The sequence below is a fragment of the Patagioenas fasciata genome, chromosome 4 (genome assembly GCF_037038585.1).
Source record: "Patagioenas fasciata isolate bPatFas1 chromosome 4, bPatFas1.hap1, whole genome shotgun sequence".
In the NCBI taxonomy this organism is placed as follows: Eukaryota; Metazoa; Chordata; class Aves; order Columbiformes; family Columbidae; genus Patagioenas; species Patagioenas fasciata.
In genome coordinates, this window is record NC_092523.1 from 41,251,707 (window position 1) to 41,268,220 (window position 16,514).

General features: G+C 37.3%; 1 protein-coding gene across 3 annotated transcripts in view; it reads left to right on the forward strand.

The window, feature by feature from the left end:
* SH3RF1 (SH3 domain containing ring finger 1) overlaps positions 1–15,923 on the forward strand; it is an 87,402-nt gene extending 71,479 nt beyond the window's left edge. For all 3 annotated transcript variants that reach the window (XM_065837497.2, XM_065837499.2, XM_065837498.2), the window contains exons 9-12: positions 143–402; positions 3,924–4,282; positions 6,354–6,688; positions 13,170–15,923. In XM_065837497.2, the coding sequence (XP_065693569.2) occupies positions 143–402; positions 3,924–4,282; positions 6,354–6,688; positions 13,170–13,338 (1,123 nt within the window). In that variant the 3' untranslated portion in view covers positions 13,339–15,923. The remainder of the gene's footprint in view (positions 1–142; positions 403–3,923; positions 4,283–6,353; positions 6,689–13,169) is intronic.
* The last annotated feature ends 591 nt before the right edge of the window (positions 15,924–16,514 follow it).

The window sequence follows — 16,514 nt, forward strand, 5'->3', positions numbered from 1 at the left end:
CTAAACAGTTTACCTAGTTTCAAGTCTAAAATCATTCTGTTCTTGTATTTGATGCTAAAATTGCGTAATAGAAGAGCTGTGAGTTTTAGCAACTAGCTCGTTTTTCAGTTGTGTTTTAGTGTTTTGCTTTTAATTTTGGCAGGACGGTGACAAGTGCATCACAAACAAAAGTTCCAGTCTCTACTGCTGGCCAAACGGGACGAGTGGTAACTATGGTCAGCCCTTCCACTGCTAGTGGGACATCTCAAAAGCTCCAGGGGAATGGCGTGGCCGTGAACTCCAGCACAGTACCCACAGCTGTGGTTTCTGCAGCGCATATCCAAACTAGTCCACAAACCAAGGTCCTTATGCACGTGACAGGACAGATGACAGTCAACCAGGCTCGCAATGCAGTTAGAACAGGTAAAAAAAAAAAAAAAAAAAGAAAAAAAATCAAGCTCTTTCTGTGTGGTAGACAAACTGTAGGGTCTGTCTGGGCAAGTGGCTGGAGTCAGGGAATATGTAAGTATGTGCTGGGTTTTTTAAAGGCAGTTTTTATGTCATTCTTTAGAGTGGAATGCTTTCTGAAATGACCATATATCTCTAAATTGTTGAATCTTTTATAATTATCCTCTAAGCAACTGTGTGTATATGTATACTCCTATTGCTGGGAATTTATATGCAATAACTTTAGGTGGAATTTTTTTTATTCCAGAAGTACCTGGGATAGGGGCATTCTTTGAGTTTCCCCACTCATATGCAATTGATATAGTAATAAAAGTGATAAGAACATCTGAGTCATAGCTTATTTTTTCATGTTAACTGCATAACAGCTACAGATTGCTCTAATTTAGCATTCACTTTTAAATTCTATCCTAACATCTTTGAAGATCTTTAGCATTCATTTCTTCTTCATTTTTAGGGCTCTGGCTCAGGGTTGATTCTTAGGCATTCCAGTTTGTTCTCTAAACCTGACCGCAGCTTCTTGCAGCTTTGACTCTGAAACACTAAGGCTATACTGGCTTCAAGATCTGTGCCATCTCTGTCATAAAAATCTGTATTTCTCTCAGTTATAATTCTACCTTTACTGTCTGGGGCAGGCCACATCATAGTGAAACATGCCTTCTTGTTATTTAAACCCAGATCTGAAAATATTGATAGTGGTGTTTTCAAGAGTTTTTGTTTACCAAATCTATGCACTCCTCTGTGGATTTGCCAGCCTAGGAAAATACCACACAACTGGAGCCTGGAGCCTAATCTGTTCCAGTTGCTTCTAGGGCCTCAAAAGAAAAGAAAAAAATAGCCCATTTTAACCCATCCCAAGGTTGCCTTTGACAGCCTTAAGTTTGGAGTCTAAGGTATCTTGGCTGAGAAGGTCAAGACAAAGGTTGGGTTTTTTTTTATCATGAGATTCTTACTGACTTAGCAGAAGAGAAAGCAAAAGACACAAATGTTATCTGATATCCCCTCAAGGATGATTGTTTCTTATGTCTCAAGATCCATGAATTAGCACACTCCCTCTTCAGAGCCATGCATCTCCTAAAACACCCTGTGCGTGTTCAGATGTCAGCACCAGGTTCCTTTTGGAGATAGGTAGGATGTGTACATATATCTTAAAATATTTTGTTTCCTTAATTGGCCCCATCTCCCTCCAGCCTGATCTTAGGCTGGAACAGATGCGATAGTCCTTTGCAACAACTTTATGTTTTACCTTTGAAGATAACCAGGTGCTATTGGCAGCTAGTAAGAGAAACTGAGCAAAGCATCTGTACTTTCCTGCCTCTCGGGCACAGGAGGTTTCACTCTAAATTCTTCTTTTGAGCTCCCTGGAAGCTTGCAAGTGACAGCAGAAAGGAGAAAGCTCCTGTGGGCTCCAGAGGCCTCTCTTGCCCCTGCATCTCTGCACGGCTGTCAAGATGAATAAACTCTTACAGTTCCATTCAGCTGGAAAACATAACAACATACTTCCCACCAAATTTTCAGGTCCAAAATGGAAAAATCAAAGGGGCTGCACTCTCTTCTTGGGGAGTTTAGCACTGAATTGCAGTGTGAAGGTGTACTGTTCAGTCACAAATACAGATCTGTTCCTTATAAGGGCCTGAGAGCTGAAGCAATAATGGTTGCTTTATGTTCAAATGTTACAGAGAAGTTTGTAGTCAGCATCTGAAATGTGATCATCTGGAGTTTTCCCTAGCACCTTTGCTGAGTGTTAGTCTCTTGATCCGGCTTCACACATCAATGCTGTGTTTTGCAGGGCTGTTCTTCAGTTTCGGTTTAGCTCAAGACTTCAAGGGCGCTTCTTCAAATGATCTTAGTGAGACATCACTTGACATGATCCTCACTGAGGGATTATGTAGTGTTTGACTGAAAGAAACTGGGAAGAAAATGTATATTCTGCCTATTTCATTAAAGGATGAACTGTATGAAAATGGGGTGACTTGAAGCATTTTTCCTATGGATTCCATCAGGGATAAGAAAACCAGAAAGCTATACCGTGCTTGTACTTCACTGATTGCATAGAAGTGTAGACATATCTTGAGGAATAGCAGCTGCTTGTAAGAAAACTGATTTTCTCTCTTGAACAAAAGGCAGTGTTAATATTTGGTTTTTACCAAAAAATATCGCTGCGTTCTCCTTGTCTTCCTTTTTGAAATCTTCGTGGTACTCAGGAAGTATCTGCTACAGGGGAAGAAGTTACATATAAAAAAATAGACATCGCATTAAATGACGCTTTCTTTTTAAGAAAGAATTTGTGTTTCTTATCGTAGAGATTGTAATTGGGTGTAATACTGTAGGATTGTTACATCAAATTAGTGAACTTTGTCAGTCTTCTCTAATATACTGTTGATGCAATCTAACCAAATTACCAGGGGAATTTGTTGAGAGCAGAATAAAGAGAACATGTGCTGGAGGCTTGATTCCAGGATATCACTTGTAACAAGCCTGAAAGTCTAATTGGTATCTGAAAAATCAGCGTGAATTGATACATTTGAGATGTGCTTGCACCAAGCTAGAGGGGTGGCCCCTCATTAGATACTAAGTTTCAGAGTATTTGAAAGAAAGAGGCTGTGCAGCCCTGGGATGCTGCATTTTTCTTCACATTATTCAGGTCAGATGTCTGCACTTCATACCACTCAGTATTGCAGAGATACCCAAGCTGTTGAAATGACCCAAAAGCCTGTATGGTTGACCATATAACTATAGTGTTAATAACAATGTTGCTTCTTGGGAAGGATAAACTACACTTTGCTCTACACTTTGCAGCTAGGCTGCAGGCCAGGTTAGTGTATTCATCTCCTTGCTGTTCCACAGCTTCCAGGGTAGATGTTCCTTTTATTTCACAGGGGTATGAGCAAATCCACTTCTGTATTTAAACATCCCAAGAGACAATAGCTTACGTTTTCAGAGAAACCGCTCATAGCAGTAATTGCCACTGTACTTATTGTTTGAAAGACCAACTAAATCTGTTGTGGATTTTGTGAATAGTTTAGGGAAAACAATCCAATTATATTTTTAGCAGCTTCTGTAAGGAGTGCTTGTTCCTACATTGTTTCATGTGCCCTGACAACTACACAGCAAATTAAAAGGAACAAAAAAGTTCCAGGCAGGATTTAGCTAGCTCTTACGAACTAAAATATAATCTTCACTTTGCATCTCTATCTGCATGTGAAGCATTTTACTTAGCAGCTTGGATTTCTTCACAATAGTTGCAGTGCTGTTATTTTTCTGTTGTATACTGGTACAAGTAGTGTGGCATACACTACTTCTTCATTCTGGCGAGATAAATTTGATGCTGTGAAATATGTTGTTATAGTAATATAAATTGAAGTAGAAGGTAGAAAGGAAGCTTCTTATGACTGATTAGCTATAACACAGTCACTGTACCTCATTTTGTGTGTCTTGTGAAAAAATGAACTCTCTCACATTTTTTTCTTTTGTTCTAGTTGCTGCACACAGCCAAGAAAGACCTACAGCAGCAGTCACACCCATACAAGCACAGAGTCCAACATGCCTTATTCCTGCAGCTGTGATCATTCCCCACCACTCTGTTGCCTCCCAGCAGCTCCAGCCGCAGCTTCCAAATACTGCTGCTTACGTCACGTCTGTGAATGTGAACCGCTCAGCCATCCCACTGGCATGTGCAGCAGCTTCTTTGAATTCTCCCAACGTTGCTGCTTCATCTTTGGAGGGGGATATGAGTGGGAGAACTGTAAACACTCACCCTGTAGCTCCTGCATCTCCAGAGAGTGCTTTAGCAGCTGCTGGAAATGCTGCTGCCAGTAAAGCAGACAAGGATGGCAAAGTGAGTAGAGAATAAAACCACTCCTTCGAATTATCACATTTTAATTGTGCAAACTTTTAAGAGATCCGTATTATTTTTCTTACCTTTGCTGAATAGCAGCATTGCAAGGTTTTTAAGACTGAACCTGAACCCAGGCAGCCATTTTGTGACTTCAGCTATGGGAAAATTTATTCTTGGCCATACAAGAATAATTTAGGATAAAATCTAGAGCAGATCTTGGAGAAGGGTTAAAACAGGGTAGCAGGTTCATGCCTTAAGTAGAATAAACAAAAGGTGAATGGATAAAGTTCAGAAGAACTATTAGATTGGCTGTTGGAATTTGAAGTATTTTGTTTTTCTTTACCTGCATTCAGTTTCCTGAGTGCTTTAGAAAGTTGTATGGTTAGCAAATGTTACCAGTAAGTATCCCTAAGTACACTAATAAACCTGTAATGCAAAAACACCAACAACAAACAAAACCCCAAAGCAACCAACCAAAAAACCACTAGAAACTTGAAGAAACATAAGAAGTTCAGTCTAGTAAAATAAACCTGATGTTTAGTGAAAATCAGTGTTCTTTCAGGTTGCGTGTCTTATTAAGCAGACACACTGAGAGATTATGAAAAACACAATACCAGCAACTTTTATCGGCCAAAGAGAAGAGGAATGTAACTGTCTTTTCTAAATGTAGATCAGTAGAGTCTGTAGTGATTCTGCTTTCATTCCTTCTATTTGAAGTATTTTCCTCTCTGTCTAAACTCATTCTCACTGTCCAACAAGCCCTGTGACTGTTATATTGTGGGCAGAAACATTCCTCCAGTTTTCTAACTGGTTTTGTTTTACAATTGTGGTGCAGTTAGAAAGATATTTTTTTTGTCCTTTTGATAATTTTCTTTACATCTCAAATGTTTTATACTTTACTACTTTTTACCCACATGCACTCCTTAATTCAGTTTGTGAAGATTTTAATCATAGGCTGTACAGGAATCTCACCCACTTTTAAATTATTTGTGTTGATTATTGTTGAATGGAGGTACCTAGAACTTCATTTTTCAATTATTTTAGCCATAGCCACTGAAATCAGACTGAGCTGCCCTTTGGCAGGGTTTTTAGAAAATTTATTTATACTTGAAGGTTAAAGATGCTAACATATGTGAACTCTGTTAATCTGAGTTTCTCTTTTTCTTTCACGTTTGCTAGGCACCAGTTCTTTGCTGAAATAGCTTGAAGTTGCTGGAGACTTGGAAGAAGGGCAGGGAATTTTTCATTCACAGTTCACCAATTCCACTGAATCTCAAACTACAATAAAAATATCACATTGCCCGTGCTTTTCTCTTTCTTTAGTTAAGCAGCTTATTTTTGTCTCCAGGGCTTACAATCTGGCACCCCTCATAAGCACGAAATTCACTCAGTCAAAGGGTTGGTGAGAAGATCACTACCACACCCCTTAAAAAAAAATACAAGAAACACAAAAGCTACTTAAATAATTCTCTTCAGGGTAAGTAATAGTCTTCAGGGATTCCTGTCTGGACAAGCAAAAAGTATGTTTACAATTCTTCCCTCTAGCAAAGTAGCAAAACACAATACATTCCCCTTATGGCAAATTTCTGTTAAATCATGAAGGTCTTCCTTACTGAGGGAGGATAAATAAAAGACACTTACCTAAACAGCAGCCTCCAGGGCAGACTTCTTTTCCTGCTTGGTTTGCAATTACTCTTTATGCCTTCCTAGAAACTTCCCTTGTTAACAAATGTTTTACTTCATAGATTCCTGTTGTGGGAATCTAACTCCTCACTCCCTTTTCTAGACAACCTTTTGGGCCAGTGCCTTGGCTTCTAAGGTAGGCTTTAACTAAGGGAAAGGACTTAACCAGTTTATGGTCTACATGGCTTCATGTTTTTCTCTTCAGAATTTTAATAATTATCTTTCTCTTATTATTTTCATAATTATCTTTTGTAATGTGTACAATCTCTAATATCTCCTCATAATTTACCACGTCCTGTCCGATTGAGATGGCATCTGTCAGAAGGAGGTGTTTGACTCTTCACTGGAGACTTTTGTTCTAAAATGAGTCACTGCTTTTGGTTTACAGAAAGAAAAAAAAGGTTTGCTGAAACTGCTTTCTGGAGCATCCACTAAACGCAAGCCGCGATTGTCACCTCCAGCATCACCAACGCTGGAAGCTGAGCAAGCAGCCGCAGAGCTAGCACTGCAAGGTGCAGTCGGGCCAGAGGTTCTGTCTGCAGGAGGCCACAGCAAAGCTGGATCCTGTCCTACCGACAGCGAGGTCTCAGGGCCGGCACAGGACGCTCTGCATCGGAAAACAAGTGCCCTGGACTCCTCTATTCCAATCGCGCCGCCGCCTCGGCAGCCTTGCTCATCCCTGGGCCCAGTCCTGAACGAATCCAGGCCTCTTGTCTGTGAAAGGTAAATTACGCAACATTGCTAGACTCAGGAAAACCAAAATAAAAAAAAAAAATCTACTCTCTGACATTTGCAGTGTCTATTAGAACTGCTTGAAAATGCTAAGATTGTATAGCAAAATGAAACTTCTTTTTTAACAATGCTCTATATGCTTTTCAACCAACACTCATGTTTATGTTTGTTTACTTTTTGTGTTACTCTGAGGCTTTGAAATGAATAAACACTCTAATACGGTGATCACAGGCCTGGTATGAGAACTGATGTAGATAAAATAGGCTTCCTATTTAGCAAAACATAAACACATTGTAGTATTGCATTCGTGAATATCAGCTTTAAGATTATTAGCAGTACATAATTGTGAACCTATATATACGGTGAACAAGATAGTTATCTATTGGTACACTTGATATGTGATTTCTTGAGATGTTGCAAAGATACTTTTATTACCTGAATGCCCTGTTACTGTGCACTCCATGTAGCCAGCTGTAGGGCAGCCTCTGCGTCATGGCAAGTGAGCCTGAAAAACACACAGTCGCCTGGGCTCTGAAATGGCCAGGCAGTTGCTTTAAAATTCTGTCATTTTTTCTTTTGTGTTCACCTATTATTTTCAAATTTCCAAGGCCTCAGCAGATTGCACAGACTGTTAAGGAAGTGGCAGTTTTCTAACTACTGTCTCTTTATTATTCCTGGTAATAGACAAGCAACATGAAGAGTGTCATAGGATTTCTTCTGCAGTAGCTACAGGATTCTGTGGTGTACAGAAGAAAAATAGTGGAGTTGCAATGTTAACAGCTCTAGGACTGAACTGATTCATGCTGACTGTTGTAGGCTTTGTTCTCATACTATTAACACATGGTGTGTCAGCATACTGTTAGATTTCCAGAAGCCCATTGATCTTAAGCTACATCTATGTATTAAGAGCCAGACAGTGTATGTTTCTACTTCGTCTTTTATTTGACTTACCTTCAATGTTTTTAAAAGATTATTACTGCTTCTATGCAATTTCCTAGCAGAAAATGTCTATTACCTACTGAATTTCTGAAGTAGGTCTACACTTACAGATGGAAAATAAAAACTGACAGACTTTTCTTTAAGAATAACATAATTTATTTTCACATTATCTTATGTCTCTTTGGCATGGTAATATGTTTTTATGCTTAGAATGTGAAAATAGTATCAAATTCATTCTGGCGTGACCAGCTGATATTTGTGCAAAGCAATTTGTAGTTTCAAAAAAAGTAATTTTTTCACTTCTGTGATGGAGATATTTTTATTTTCCTCAGAACAACTTACAGAAAACGATGCTGTATGTTTTTATTGATCTAGTAATAACATACACTCAAACATTCTTTTTACTATATCTCTGTATCCTTACTGTTATTTAAGTAATTGCTACCAGACAAGTACTACCATAAGATCACTCTCCGCGGTATTCATGCAGTGTATTTAAATAGAATTTCATCTGAGTTCTCTTTTTCCTTTTCAGGGCAGGGTTAACACTTTTTTTTCATGCTGATGTGCTCTTGTGATGTTTCCATTTCTTTAGGCTGAACTGCTTAAAATGTGTTGTTTAATAATACTTACCACTTACATTGTAAGTCACTATCTTCAAAGTAATTTATAAGCATCAATTAATCTTCATGAGTCTGTAAGAACAGGTGGGTAAGAAACACACTGATGATGCAGTAGTGTCTGCAGTGAAAATTTGGGGTTGAGGAGGAAAACATTCATGACGATAAGCTCAACAAAAAACTGAAGAACAGAGGAATCTCCTGCTAAGATTATTCTGCTCTCAGGTGTCACACAGGCTACAGCCTGTTCGGAAAAAGAAATGGTGTGCTATCTGTTCTGACTCTGGCTTTGTAGTATAATTATTAGTGTTCAGGTTTTATCTTCAAAGGTGACTAGAAGATTTAGGAGTCAGGTTCTTCTGAGTATTCTGCATTAATTAGGAGCAAAGTAGCTGGCTCAACTCTGGATAACACTTGAAAATTTTCCTGGTTTTGGATACGGAGTTTTCCCCGAAGTCCTTCCTTCAAGACACAACAGCAAATTCTTATTCCAGTCTCACTGTTTCTTCATTCACGAGAATTGCAGGTCATCTTGGACTGCGTCTTTCCTGTATGTTCTACAGAAAATTGGAAGTAAAAATTACAAACTTGTTACTAGTCATACAGAATAAATGCGTGGACGTTTGATTTGTTTGATAGCAAACAAGCTCCTTGTGGCATAGATTTGCAGATGTATACCTAATACTGGTGGTCATTTCTCTAAAGGAAGGGAAGATGATGACATTCCCTTCTATCTTACTATTGCAGATCTCCTCTGTAGCAAACCAGTAATTTAGTTCCATTTCTATATTCACTTCTCCCCTGTGAACTAGGCCATTTGCTCACTGTGGTCCATGGTCCTTCATATCTTCCTCGTACAGAGGGAACAGAGAAGTTAAAAAGAAATTTCAGCTAAGCCTTGCTTCCAGTTTGGAAAATTCCTGTCACCTGAGACATTTCAATGGTGTTCAGTTGTTTCTTCTGATTCCTCAGCCAAGACACAAGTTGTCTTGGGGTGTTGTGATTTCTTGTATTGATGTAGCACTGATGGGGCCAAGAATCACTGTCTTTTCGTTAGAAAGATAGACCCAAATCCCTGCAATTCCTAGAGGGAGCCATGTTATGCTATGAAATCAGTGTAATTTGTTTATCTAAGTGTTTTAGTTTTTTCCATGTCAAGAGAGAGAAAAATATTTCAAGTTTTTTTCATGAGCTCTCTCTTTTAGAGGGAAACATTGATCAAATAGCCTCAAGTTTTACAGTAAATATACAACACCGTAATAATAAACTTGCCAGCACCCCACAGTGGTATTAAAGACCTGAAGTTGAACCTAAATCCACATCATTGCATATCCCAAACTATCACATGAATCCTTCATCCAGTCACAGTGAAGCACAGCAGTAGTTTAGTTTAGTGATTAAAGAGACCTGAAGTCATTTTATCCACCACAAACTGGCTGGTGTTAACATCTGCTTCCAGTGAGCAGGGCAGTGGCTTTGGAGGGCAGCAGGTTTTATTGCATCTGGCAGCATTTAGTGCTGTTAATTAAATGCCAGGAATCAGTCTGCCCTACATGGGTGTTGAGTATCTGTAGGAGTCAAGGCACCTGCTCCACAGGCAAGAGAGCTGCACAACAGCGGGGCATGGGCGACCCAAAAAGTAAAAAGTCAGAATGTAAGAAAAACTAAAGCAAGAAGTTGAATAATAAGTCTCAATTTAAATTGTGTAGTAATTCCAACTTTCTGTGGTTTCCTCAGCTAAAATTTTCTGCACGCTAGAAAATATTTTTATCTACTCGGTGATCAGGAAATCCACACATAATTGTCCAAAAATCAACTGAAAATGGGTGGGAGGTATTTTGTGTCTAGTGAAACACGGCAATGAAGAAAGGGAGAAACACATGAAAGATCATATTTTTCATGCTGCTGAAAAGTGTGAGAAATGCCAATATTAAAAGAAAAGCAGAATGAAGAAACGTGAAGAGAGACACATTAGGGGTATGAGGAAAGGACTGATGGCAAATATAGTGGCTGCTTCTGGGAAGCCAAAGCACTTTTATTTTGATAATATGAATATTTTATCACTAGCCGATTACAAAGCATTAGGCTAATATTTTGAAAATTAACAAAAATACTGTAAGACAGTCAAAGAAAACAGAAGAAAATTCACACTGTGCAGTTGAGGCATATGTAAAATATTGTAGGTTAGGTGATTACAAAAGATCTGCAAATTTGACCTTCAGACACTGGAAACATTGCAAATACTAAATAGGAAGATATAAAGGAAGTGTCTTGGAAGATTGGAACATGTTGGAATGAACATTGTTTTCCAAAACATAGGTCATGCTTAGTAAATGTGATTATTTCACTCCAGGGACCTGGCAATGAACTTCTGAGGTGAAGCATAAGCTTTTTACTCTGCATGAAATCGGTAGTTTTGGCAATATGTTGTAGATGATGAAATGGGTAGTGGAAAAATAGTTTTTGTTCTGTAGCTGATCAAAGCTGATCTGAATAGAAAGCTGTGTGAATGTGTGATGAGTCTGGATCTGATCACCTCTATTTGGGCAAATAGAATTCATAAAATGTGGCATAAAATTTGATGGTTTGTCTTTACAAAATAAGGAGGTGTCATTTAAAGATGCAAAGCCTGATGGGTTTCTTATTAAACATGGAAAAATATAGTAAAATAGCATTTTAACACCAGGAGTTTTGTGCTTTGTTTTAGACATTAGATTACAAGATGGATATCAATAATAGTTGGAAAGCTTAAAAATTAACAAGAAGGGCTGAATTACTGCAGTGTTGATGAGTTCAAAACTGTACGGGAAGCTCAGGAGAAGAGTATTTCTGCACGAGCTGGTGATCCCATAGGGAGGGCAAAGAAAAGATGGGTTTTTGCAAAGCTGTCGGTTTGAACTCTGAGGAGGCAGCACCAGAAGCAGGTAGGGCAAGAACAGACTGGTCTGTGGATTTAGAAGGCAGAGGTTACTGACAGGCAGCATGAGAAACCAAAGCCAAGCTTGTTTCAAGTCAGTTGTTTACGGGGCAGCATTTGACAGAATGCAAGGTATGTAAGTCAGGTGTTCCTTCTTGAAACCCCTATTTTTTAACAGGCTTTCTTTTGCATAAAACTAGTGCCATGTGTGTGTTATTTAGTGTGCCGGTTTAATTTTCAGCCTGAAAGCAACCTGTTTATTACAATAGTAGAATTCTTCATAGCTTTATTGCAGTTCTTTATCTTTGGTATATTGTCCTGCCTGAGTAGAGGCTATTGTTTTATCTCAAGTAGTTTACAGTCTTAATTAAACTTGCAGTCTATTAAAAGTGTTGGCTTCTTATGTCCTAAGTTGGCATTAAAACCCAAGCTGCCCACAATAGAAATTAGCGTGGCATCTGCCATGCTGCCTAGTTAAAATGAGGAGGATTCTGAAGCTGTACACTAATAAATCTTGTAACTGGCTTGGTAACTTCTAGGAAGCATGAATCTCATAATTGCAGTGCTCTGAAATCTAAGAATTGTCATAACTGAAATAAAGTCGTAGCTTATAAGTCACCAATAAATAATATTTGACAACTGATTAAGTCTTAATATGATTCGGTATACATGGATTTCCTAAGAGACTAATTATTTACACAGTGCTGCTACTCTTTTCTGAATACTTTTAACTGTATGGACAGACTTCATTTTTGGGTTTTATGTTCTTAAGCAAAATGTACTATTATAATATAGTATCTTTCTCTGTTTCAGTATTGCAGAATTAACTTGTGTATTATGTGTATTGAGCTACAGTTGGTATTCCATGCTTTGCTGGAAGTATACTGTTATTTTGTGTTTTCATCGGATTGTTAATTTATTATCTTAATCTATTAAAAAAAGAAAATCTTTTAAGATTATTAAGACAATAACCCAAATCTATTAAGTAATATGTAATCTTGATCAGTGCAAAGTGAAATGAGTGGATTTTAACTGGAAATTAGATTTTGTCCAACAGATCTCCTAGAACTGCATTTAAGGTTCTTAACCTTAAAAGCTTTTGAATTCTACAGTCAGACATGGATTCTATTTGATTTCAACATGCAGACATTATTGGTTGCATAAATAGACACCGAGTTTTAAGAAGTTGACACAATTGTCTACAGAGCTGTAACACCTACATTTTAGGTTTATGTGAACTCAGACTATGATGGAAGAGATTGAGTGGTGTTATGCATGTCTAAAAATACAGGTAGAAGAGTGTAGCCTCTTTTTAATGTGCTCATATTTGAAAAGTGTGAAAAACTGATTTTTTTTTTTTAATCAGGGGCTTGAGAAAATTGTTGAGTTGAACACTTTTAAAAATGTTTATTTTTAATACAGTAGAACAAAAATTGCGCAACTGTGTTCAAATAAGATGGCATGCATTCTATCCTGAAAAGCTGGTAAGATAAACAAAAGCAATTTAAAACAGCAATGCAAATTAATAGGTTTTGTTAGTTGCTTATTTTTGTTCCGTTGCTTTTCTTAAGATCCTTCCCTGGGATAGCATCACACTAAACATAGCATACAGTTGTAAAATTTTGCCAAGTTACTTCTCTGAATGCTGTGATCATTGTTGAGTCATGCTGGCTGAAGAGTCTGTAAATTTATATCCATAAATATCTTTACAATTTTCTCCTGTTATTTAACCATTTTATGTATTTTTACAGGAATCCGGATGAAAAAAAAAAAACCTACTCGATAGGAGATGCATACATTTTACTTGCATTCATTATGTTGCTGTTGTTATTTTCCGTTTAAGATGTACTTAAGTTTTAAGTTGTTACGTACTCAGCAAACGGTTCTAGGCAGTTCTCTGGTTTGATAAATTGTAACATGCACAGAAATATTTTTAAAAGCATTGCTTTAAAAAAAAAAAGCAGCTAAATCAAGGTGTCTTTTCCTAATTACACAGGTACAGGGTTGTGGTATCCTACCCTCCTCAGAGTGAAGCAGAACTTGAACTGAAGGAAGGTGACATTGTTTTTGTACACAAAAAACGCGAGGATGGCTGGTTCAAAGGCACTCTGCAGCGAAATGGAAAAACGGGCCTTTTCCCCGGCAGCTTTGTAGAGAACATTTGAGAAGATTCATCCCAAGAGCTTCAAATCCTACTGTACTGTACAATAGCACAAATATTTTACCAGAAAAAGCACAGTCATAAAATATTTTCAAATGACTGTAATGTAAACAGAAATCTACGTATTTTTACAGTGTCTATAGCACAATTACACCAGCGAACAAGGAAGGTGAAGGCATCTGCTGGTTTTATCACTTTGGATTCTTAAGTGTGATGTGTGCCTTGTACTGTCTGATTTATTATATAGAAGAACTTTTTTTCCCCCAAGTATGTTACATAAATGAACAATTGTTTACAAGGCTGTAACTAATTTATTCTTGTTTTTTTTAAAACTTGAATTTTGTGTAATAGCTAAAATTCTTGTGACTATGATTTTAACGAATTATTAATTTATGAAAGAATAACTAAGGGGAAGCTGGATTCTCTCCTTATGAGCAAGCAATTATATCTGATAAAGAGCCTCCCATTTATCCTCTGGACATTTTTCCCCTGCTGTGTCTGACAGTGGAGTAAGTCTCTGTTTTATGAGTTAATGTTGAGTGCTGGTGATGTGGCGTCAAATAGAATTTGCCAAGTGGGGAAAAAATGTGTTTGTTGTTCCTTGGACAGAGAAAAAAAAAAAAGAAAAAAAGTCAGTGGTCTTCTTGAGTCTAGTTCTGCTTCTTCATAAATCACCCAAGTAGAGTAATGTTTCCAGGAAGCAAAGATGTATTTGAACAAATGAATAAATTCAACCATCTCAAGGTTAGGATCATCTCAAGGTTAGGAAGGAGGAAATTTAGGAGTGCCAATAAGAAATTCCCTATACCTTCTGTTTATGTAAGAACTTGGCTATTTGAACAAAGCTTAGCTTTGTATATTTGGCCAGTTCTTTGGGCATTTAGCGCTCAGGATCCAAAAAAATGGAAAAGAATGTTAAAGCCCAACACTTAGAATGATGATATCTTGCAAATATCTGTTTGATAAGACTGAATTTAAAAATAAAGTTATAAGTTGTACTAAATGTCTAAAAATGCCTAAAAAGTGTAATTTTGCTGTGTTTTCTTCTCAAACTGATCTGCATGGCCAAGAGATGTTTTAAAATGTCTGAGCAATAGTGGTGGTAAGTGATGCACTTGTGTTAAAGTAAAAGGCTGTATGAAACACTGTGAAAACTTTACTAACTTCTTAACCATTGCTACTTTGCTATGTTCTGACCATTTATTTGTCTTGCATGTGTTACTCAATTCTTGCAGTAATATGACTGTGCATGGTTGGCATTTTCCATTCCCGTTTCCTGTTGCTGGATTATTTGGCTCTGGAAGTTTCCCAAAAGCCACTTGACCAAAACTCGTGAGCAACTCACCTTCAACCAGAGGAGGTGTCCAGTGTTTAAATCATTGATAAAATATTTTAATGTCCTTGCAGCTGGTGGATATAACGAATGCAGCCTGCAAGAAAAGTGCTTTTAGTCTTTCAGGGTTTTGTTAAAAATTTGACACTGGTGAACACACACGCTACTCAGCTGAACTTGTTTTTTATTCTTATTTTATTATGTGATTATAGCGGTTTAGTGGTCGTTTTTGCAAGACACTGAGCACCGTCATCTCCAGTTAAATCTGATGTAATTTGGCTGTTATTCAGCACTTTACAAAGGGAAGCCAGTAGTGTGATTCCGTGTCACACAGTACACAGTAAGTGATGAAAAAGTACACAGCGATGTGTTAAATCCTTATAATTTTTTTGAAGCTATACATTGAAAATATAAAATGTTAATGACAAGGATTTCTTGCAATATCAGGTAGTATAATGATGGTCTTAAAAATAAGAAAAAATATATCTATAAATATATATAGTTGGACATGACAGCATTCCCAAATTAACCATCTCTCTGAAACACTGTATAATTCAGCTTTTGCATTTTTAAATATGTTTAAATAGTTTACTTGAATATTCATGTAATATATAAAAGTTTTGTGAAATTAATTTTAGTTAGAAAGAAGCTGATATCAGCTTTTGTCAGCATAAATTGGCACTAGTGTGTCATAATATCCTTATTTTGGAGAATTTAGTGCATTTTATATTAAAGACTACTAAAGGTTAATTTTTTTCTATCTCTACTCTCCATATTTTAAACTAAGTGACTAAGGTACCTCTATTAATAGAATTTAATGGTGTAAAGTCAGTTAAAAATCAGCTGTTAATCCAATAGTTCTGTTAGATGGCATACATTTTTAATTGATTTTTTTAACATTAAGTAAATGTTTGTAAAAAGGGCTTTTTACATAGCAGTACAACAATGACAAAAATGCAGTTTCTCATGCCTTTTTTGTGATCTTTTATCAATTATTTTTTGGTTTTGGCTGGGATTAATTCAGTGTACAAACAGACAAACCCTGTGCATTTGCTTTGTGTAATTCCATAAAAAGTTTTGTAAGGTATTTTATATCTATGTTTGAAGTCCAGTGAATGTTAAGTGTTTGATTTACTATGTTAAACTTCCAATCCTAATAAATATTTTCTTAGCAAACAGCTAAATCAAAATGTGTATGCAAACAATAAACATAAATTACTTGTAAAGAATTTGCCAATAAAATTACCTGAACTGAATTTCAGAATTCATAGGAGGATATTTCTGCTCATAGAGAAAAGGTCTTCAGATTCCATAGCATTAGAAGTTTGGAAAGATGAATATAATGCAAGAACTGTAGAGAGAACTGAGGATCTCATCTCCTTCCTTCTGCAAGTAGCTTCAGAAGAGGTAGGTAACTTCCATCTCAACCTGATCATGACTGACTAGCTTGGTCTTGTCAACAGCATATCAGGTGCAGCAGAGCTGTAAAGTGCTTTTCCTAGAGGAAGAAGCATCTGGTGTAGTGGATGTGCCGTGTATATATTGAGAGAAGAGTCCCCAACCCTGTGGGTGAAGCATCTACCCAGTCTTTCTCTGAGGGCAAAACTGGTGGTAAGAAACTCGTTTGCCCTGAAGAAGTTTGCTGCCTGTAACTAGGCAGTAACTGCCTGACTGGGAGATCATGATTTGAATGTGGTTATGTGTCTACTAAATACGTGTGGCTGCTGGGAAAATGGTAGAAAGTTAATCCTAAAAGTGTTTGCAAAAATGTTTAGGGACTGTAAATGTTTCAGCTGCTGTTAATAGGCTCCTTGTTAGTTAAGACTGACCAGGACCTAGATTCTGCT